We start from the raw sequence: 8,457 nt of genomic DNA on the forward strand, positions 1-8,457 counted from the left end.
AAGCTCAGCAAAAGATTTTAAGATGTAATTTTCAGACATGATGAACTTATTTTTGCACAGAAAACAATCAACTTGGTATGTCGTTTGCAATTTAATTTAACATAGAAAAAGACAATAGCTTTCATACTCTGCCTACTTGAGAGCTAGACATACCCTCTAAATCCAACAATGAGAAAGAAAATACATTAGAAAAACACCTACGACATTCATAATGTAAAAAATAAAATTCCGACTTCAACAACATAAACTAAGAAAAAAAACACAAAATTAAACAAGTCGAACAATCAACCAGTAGTATCCTTTCTGTCTTTGGGAGAGATATTCAACAAAAAGCAACAAAACTGAAAGCTGATAAAATCTTGTATTTTTTTGAAGAATCCAACAAGCAAAAACTGATGAAAATCTTCACTCGTCATCTTCATCATCGTCATCCTCATCATCAGCCCCAGCAGCAGCATTCAAAGCATTCAACCTCTCGATAAGCTTTTGCTTCCTTTCATCATATGTCAACTTCTTGAGATTGTATCTGAAACAACCAATCAAATATTTTTTTCAACTGTCTAAACCCTAAATCTTTAATACAAAAAAAAAAAAATTGTGTTACTACCTCTTGTGCTCCTTGGCAGGCTGCTTATCAGATTTCTTAGGGGTTGGATCAGCACGAATAGCTGCATGCACCTTCTTGTAGACCTCTTCAATGCTGTCTGCTTCAACTCCAGCCTTTATGTATTCAGAAAAGTGTGTCTGATATTTCTCTGGTTCATCTTCTGTCAAAGTCTGCATTCATTCATTCAAATGATTCACCTCATTTCATATCACAATAAATAAAGACATACATACCCTCATGTAATCAGCAACATGTCCCCCATAAATGTACTTGCGGTGAACATCAGCATCAAGTTGCTTCCCATCCTTGTTGAATCCAGCAAACCTCTTTTCACTGTGAGGGATGTCAATTCCACCATCCAGTGCTCCCTGAAACCATTCTACTTTCAGTTTTGCTTTTTTTTTTAAAAACAAAAATCAATGGAAGTAGGTTGCTATTTATTTACCTTGAGGGCACCAAAAACACGGTTGCCAGTAGTGGTTCTGATAAGACCAACATCTAAAAGAGCACGGAAAGGCCTTCTGCTTTCTGCAGGTTCCACAGAGTAATCTTCACCAGTGGCCTATAAAAATGCAATCACTTGATTAAAATAAAATACATCCATCAGTGATTTAATAATAAATCATCCATGCCACATAACATATGACATACCTCAACATTTCCCTCATACTCCTCATCCATCTCAAGTGTTTTCAAAACTCGACGAGCCAACAGAAGCCCAGTACAATAAGCTAAAGTCAAAAAAAAAAAAAAATGAAAAAAGTCACATTAAATATATTTTTTAAATGAAAGACAACAATACCTGCAGCATAGTTTGTAAGTCCAACTTTGAGGCCATAACTAGGTAGTTCATGAGCATAAGCAGATGCAAGAACCATGTCCCCAGCAATGCTAGCGGATACAATTTGTGCAACTATATCTTTGTTGGTCTAATAGCATACTGTTAAGAAAACTCTTAAAAGATACAAACACCCATCTCAAATGGGTCAAAAGATAATTCATCAAAAAAGGGAAATAAAAGGATACAAATCGCACAACATAACGATATTTAGGAGTGTTGTACTTGTTTTTGTCCTGATTAATCAAACGTATCCTTGCACGATAATCAGTTTTGCCCTCTGCAACAATAAATGGGAGTAAATAAAACAGTGCAGCAACGAAATATGAGATATAACAAAAAAAAATAACAGAGATATCCATACCTCTCCTTCGCTTGAATTTGACTTGAAACCTCTTGAAGTAAGATCTTGACTTCTGTGCGACGAAAACCTTCACAAATAAAACCACAAGCAATGAAATAACATGATTTGTTTACACAATTGATCTATAAACAGATCAACAATGAAATAGCATAAGAAAACACATTTTTCATACGTAAAATATTGAAAATATAAACAATAACTTAGGCATCAAAACAACACAGTCTATGAAAGAGCTATGTGTTTAAATGAGTTCAGGTAAGTTAACAAAAGACCCTAACAACAACAAAACATCACAACAACGATTCGATTGTCGACATGCGTGATTTGACTCAGAAATGGGAACTGAGAGGCTTTACCATGGCCGATTTTTGGTGTGTCTGCGGGTTGCGCAGAGAGGGAGGGAGGGAGAGAATTACAGGCTCAGTGGAGGAGAATTAAGGCGTCCAGATATCAAAAACCCTAAAGACGAAAGAGAACTGAAATCGACGGCTGGGATTGCTTTTTGTATCGCATTTCATCTTAGGGCTTTTGTTAATATGAAGAGAGTGTCAAATGTATGCCTTGGATTGTTGTTGAGTGTCATATACAGTCCTTGAACTTTAATTCTTTTATAAGTAAGGTTATTTGCAAATAACCCGATAGCCTTGCATCATTTTATCAACTCCCTCGGCTAGTTCCATAGAAATCAATCGATATTTAATTAAACCGACCGAATCGTGTTCTTAATTTGGATAGATCGTGTTAGAAAAATCAAATTAAAAAACTCATGTATTCGGTTAACCTAATATTTAATTGGTTCGGATATCGGGTATGTGTCAAAAAAAAATAGACAAAATTACAAGAACGATCTCTATGATATGTCGAAAATTGTCACTTTGGTCCAAACAAGTTTGGACTAGCACCAATGGCCCAAAAGATTTCATTTTGTTGCGAGTTTGGTCCATTCTGGTTTATTTTTTATAAAATGATGATTTTACCCTTTGTATTTTCTTTTTTTCAAATTTTTATTACATAAATAAAAAAATTATGTCGCTTGAATCTTGGTAAGTTTCTCTTTTAACCATGCATATTTAAATTGTCTCATTTTAACCATTGAGTTGTACGCGGGGCATACAACGAAGTATGATTAGCGTACAAGTGATAAAGCGAGTACATAGGGCATACCTAATGGGTTTTTATGACCAACTCGACGAGTCGGAAGGACCAACTCGCCGAGTTGGCGTTGTGAGAGGAAACCCTAAATATTCGGGGTTAGGTCCTATTTAAAGGACCTTAAGCCCTCATTTTTGCCCCACCAGCCACCTTACCCCCCTGTGTGAAACCCTAATCGCCTATATTGAGCTAAGAGAGAAAGAGAACTAATCTTTGGGCATTTTAGTGCACCTTTTGAAGAGAAGAGAAGAGTATCAGGGCAAGGAAGGAGAAGATGTTGTTGGATCTGGTGTTATTTCATCTATAGCTTCGGTTGAAGATAAAAAGTTTTCACCTTGCTCATTATTGTGATTAGATCTCGTTTTCATGGAGTTTTAGGGGTTTTTTCCATCTTTCCTTGAGACTTTGAGTGTGTTGAACTCACTAAGAGAGTGAGACTTTAGATCTGGACCTTGTGAGGTCCCTAAAGTCCAAAGGTCCCAACTTTATACAGCTATAGAGGAGCTTTTATGCTTAAGACCCTAATTGGAACTTGTTTTGGCATTTCAAGCCCTAAGTGTCATGCATGGACGTAAAGATTATAGCTTTACGTGGTATTTCAGCCTTGGGAGGCTAGATCTGGAGTTTGGGGTTGTGAATCTGCCTTAAAACGTCTGAATGAGAAAAGAGACTTAAGGGAATTGCCGAGTTAATGAGCCAACTCGACGAGTCGGCTAGGGTTTTCCTTGACGAGTCTGGACATTAGTAACTCGGTGAGTTGATGAGACAACTCGACGAGTTAAGTTGACTTTTTGCAACTTTTCTGAAGGAACGTGCGGACTCGACAAGTCGGGTTAACATGGACTATTGACTCAAGTGTTGACTTCAATTGACTTTAGGGTTTGGTCAAGACAAGGATTATGGAGACCATGGATGGGTGAATGGTCTTTTACCCATTCCAAGAGTTAGAGGGAGAGAATAGCCTTTGGTTTATATAGAGTTGTGATTGGAGTGTTAATTAGAGATAATTGCCATATGTGTTAGGCGGAGGCTAGATCGGTGATTCGTGTACGAGGTTTATTTGCTTGCTTACGAGGTGAATCTTCTCATTGTACTTACCTTGAGTGGTAATTTTGTGTGACCGGAGGGTCTTATGTGTTTATATTGAGTATTGTGATATCCTGCATTATGTATTTGTGATTTATGATGTGTATTATGCTGAGTTTTACTGAGTAGGACCGGCGGGTCCACCCGAGTTGTGGGACCGGAGGGTTCCACTGAGACACATCGACCAAAGGGTCTTATTTGAGATATAGCCATCAGTGGCTAATGAGTTATGTGTTGTATTTTGGGGAACTCACTAAGCTTTGTGCTTACCGTGTCATGTGTTATGTGTTTCAGGTACTTCTCAGGATCACGGGAAGTCGTCGGCTTTATTTTACACACTAGTTGAAGTTTACATTTTGAGGATCCTGGATTGTGTTTAACAATTTATAAGCATGTGCTTTTGATAAATTATCACTTGGAGATTTGTGAACTGTGTTTTATGAGAAATATGTGATTTTAAAAACGAAAAAAAAAAATTTGTTTGAAAATTTACGGTGTTACAATGTTGGTTCTCCAAGATAGACCTGAGGTCCGGGTACCATCAGGTCAGGGTTAGGGAAGAGGACGTGGAGAAGATCGCATTTCGGACTCGTTATGGACATTACGAGTTCGTGGTGAAGCCGTTTGGGCTCACTAACGTGTCGGCGGTATTTATGGACCTGATGAATCGGGTTTGCAGACTGATGCTCGATCACTCGGTCATTGTGTTCATAGACGATATCTTGGTGTACTCCAAAACCCGAGAGCAACATAAGGATCATCTTCGGGAGCTATTGGGACTTTTGAGGCGAGAGCGGCTATATGCCAAATTCTCGAAGTGCGAGGTTTGGTTATGAGAGGTTCAGTTCCTTGGACACCTTGTTAACCAGGAGGGGATTTTGGTCGATCCGGCCAAAATCGAGGCGGTTATGCAGTGGGATGTTTCCGAAATCTCCCTTGAATATCAAGAGCTTCTTGGGATTGGAAGGGTACTACCGGAGATTCATACAGGATTTCTCCAATATTGCATTACCCATCACTCGTCTGACGAGGAAGGGGATGGATTTTCGGTGGGGCCATGAGCAACAGAGGGCATTTGAGACCCTCAGGCAACGACTTTGCGAGGTTCCAGTCTTGACTTTCTCGGAGGGAGTTGAGGATTTTGTAGTGTTTTGTGATGCATCCATCACGAGACTGGGAGCGGTCCTGATGCAGAGATGACGGGTGATAACCTATGCGTTGCTACAGTTGAAACCGCATTAGACGAGATACCTTACTCAAGATCTGGAGTTGGGAGTGGTGGTATTCGCTCTCAAGATTTGGAGACATTACCTCTATGGGGTCCGCTGTAACATACACACGGACCACAAGAGTTTGAGACACATCATGAATCAGTCGAACCTGAACATGAGACAGCACAGATGGTTGGATGTAGTCAAGGACTACGAATGTGAGATCCTTTACCACCCAGGTAAAGCGAACGTGGTTGCGGACGCTCTAAGCCGCAATACAATTGGATCTTCTACTCCAGTGACATGTATGAGGATATCAGTGGATTCTCCACGGGTGATGTAACGATTTTCATTTTTAATTATCCAAAACACGGTTCCATCATCCACAAAAAACAGTTACAATTGTTTTCAAAACCATATCAATAACTTTATTTCAAAATATCAGAGTGTCCCATAAAACGCCCGAGTGAGAGTGCACGTTGCGCCATCAAGCCTTGCCCTTGCCCATGGGCTCATATGTACTTAAAACAAATGCACAAACTTTAAGTTAATGCTTAGTGAGTTCCCCAGAGCATACTGCACATACAATCCACATATCACATATCATATTATCCATAAAGCTACATATACCACATAAGTCATGCATACAACATATATGGATGTTCTGGAAACCCTCCAAGGTCTTACTTTGGGTGCCTCGGGAACCCCCTGAGGTCTTAGCCCAAGGATGCCCTGGAAACCCTCTAGAGTCTTACTCTGGGTGCCTCGGGAATCTCCCCGAGGTCTTAGCCCACGTGCCTCGGGAACCCCCTGGGGTCTTTACCGAGGATGCCTCGGAAACCCTCCAAGGTCTTACACCTAGGTGCCTCGAGAACCCCTCGAGGTCTTTCATGCAAGTGTCACAAATAACTAACATATCACATATTCCATAACCCACTAGCACATCACATAATAATTAATGGGTCGGCCTTTGTGTCTCAAACCCATTGTATGGTGGGGAGACTCACGTCTGTCTGTAAAATCCAAAGGTTGCTTTCCTAATAGTCCGTAGACACTCGTGCCGAACAATAATAATATTACTAAATGTTAGGATCAAACACCATCTAAGTGGAGAACCCAAATCTCCAAGTCCTTTCACAATGGCCCAGAAAGTCTTCCTTAGTTAATGGGCCCAAAGTCCATATCCAAAATCATTAATGGGCCTCATGGTCCAATAAGGCCCAATCATAACATCCATGGTCCAAAACATATAAACTTGTCCACTAACCCCCAAACATGACCAGGTTCAATGACTAATTGAGGCCCAAAATAAATCCAAGTGCATCTACTATGCGTACGCTTAGCGTACCACCCTGATACGCGTAACGTACTGAGTCCCTGGGCCGTACGCGCTGCGTACGCTAAGTTACGCCCAACGTATTAACAAATTAAGCACTCTCTTCCATTAAGTGCTTAATACTCGATTTTATCACGTCCAATAGCTCATTAAGATGACCTAGGGCAACTTTATGCCTTTGCATGTCTCATATGTTCCCAACAACCCATTAAGACCTTTCGAAGGGTCTTAATCCATGCATAAGGTCAGAACACCCATCAAGACTTCATTTTTATGTTATTAATGGACCAAAGGACCTTAGATCTAACATTTCCATCCTTTGGAGTTGCTCAACTCATAAGAGGAGATCCAAAACCAACAAAAAGGACAAAACTAGAAAACCCTAGTTAGATCTAATGAATAAGATGGAAAGATCAAAGCTTTATACCTCCAGAAGCTCCTCAATGTGAACTAGATGCAGATTCTTGAAGCCCAATGCCACTCCAAGCTTGCTTGACAACTCCCTCTTCTTGAATGGACACTAAAATGGCCACAAATGCACTCCTTACGCTCAAAATTAGGGGTGAGCATCAAAACCGGGTACCCGCTTTCAGAACCGGAACCGACCTAAGTGGTTTCGGTTCCGGTTCCTAAAGTCTTGGGACCGCCTTAAGCGGTTCCGGTTCTGGATCTCAAATTTAGGAACCGCTATTCACTGGGTACTTGTCGGAACCGGTTTGTATACATATGTTTTTTTTATTTCTTTGATTTTAGGCTCTTGTCTATTACTACCTAGCACTTTTTCCATGAAAAACAACTCATCATATATAGTATTTATATTCACTACGAATGAATTTTGAATTATTCATAAACAAACTTTTAGTGTATTAATATATATTTCTTCGCACAGATTAGTTCTAGTTCATGTGAGTGTGCAAAGAAGCAAATAATTAATTATTTTTTCCTTATCAAAATATTCATATTATTTTGTGTGATTTATATATGCAGATTAGTTCTAGCTCATGCCCTTCGAAGTGTTAATGGTGTTAAGATATGTTTTTCGTTTCTTTTATTTTGTGTGATTTATATATGTTTGTTCAGGTGAATCCAATCGGAATTATGCATTGTGATCAAGTTCTTGTTTTTAATCCATCATTTTCCTTGTAAAATATTAAAAACTAACCACATGTGTGAGTTTAGGAAAACAATTAACTATAAAAACATGGTGGATTTTCATTTTTTTTAATTAAAACTACCTTAGCTTTTTATGAGTATGAAAACAATTAATATGTTTTAAACAATTAAAGTAATGAGGACATGTGATATGTTTAATTTTATCTATAATCAACTAGAAAAATAGAAGGTAAAATGTAAGGCTAGCTATCCCACATCGACAATGTATAAGAAATGAGAGGGTGAGTCCTCTCTATATAAAGGGATCTCACCAATTTCTACTAACATGATCTTAATATTCGAAGTTTGAAACATAGAGGATAATAAGCTTAATCAGCTGTCTATTAAACGACTCCTCTAGTTTTACTTAAAAAAGTTATAATTTAAAAATTATAGTTAAAATTTTGATTTTAAGGGTTGAAAATGGGTACTCGAAATTGGAATCAGAACTGGCGGTTCCGGTTCCGGTTCCAAAATACGATTCCAGTTCCGGTTCCAACATCTTAAGAACCGCCGGTTCCAGTTCCGGTTTCGTAAAATTTAGCCGGGTACCTGCCTATGCTCACCCCTACTCAAAACACACTCTCAAATGGTATCAGGGTTTTTCAAAGATGGTTGAAGGTGAAAGAGGCTGATTAGGGTTAGGCTCAAATAAGATAAGGATGATTATATAGGTCTCAAGTCCGAAAATTAGGGTTTGGACATCCGTCA

General features: G+C 39.0%; 1 protein-coding gene across 1 annotated transcript; it reads right to left on the minus strand.

Moving 5' to 3' along the window:
- Positions 1–185: 185 nt before the first annotated feature.
- LOC145072675 (large ribosomal subunit protein uL18-like) lies at positions 186–2,304 on the minus strand. Its single transcript, XM_079019140.1, has 9 exons — positions 2,166–2,304; positions 1,810–1,876; positions 1,634–1,725; positions 1,410–1,536; positions 1,259–1,338; positions 1,053–1,169; positions 841–975; positions 608–777; positions 186–526 (listed from the first exon to the last, which is right to left on the minus strand). Exons 1-9 carry the CDS (start codon positions 2,166–2,168, stop codon positions 406–408), a joined length of 912 nt encoding a protein of 303 aa, XP_078875266.1. The 5' UTR covers positions 2,169–2,304; the 3' UTR covers positions 186–405.
- Between the last annotated feature and the right edge of the window lie 6,153 nt (positions 2,305–8,457).

The sequence above is a fragment of the Lactuca serriola genome, chromosome 9 (genome assembly GCF_051521515.1).
Source record: "Lactuca serriola cultivar US96UC23 chromosome 9, Lser_US96UC23_V15, whole genome shotgun sequence".
NCBI lineage: Eukaryota > Viridiplantae > Streptophyta > Magnoliopsida > Asterales > Asteraceae > Lactuca > Lactuca serriola.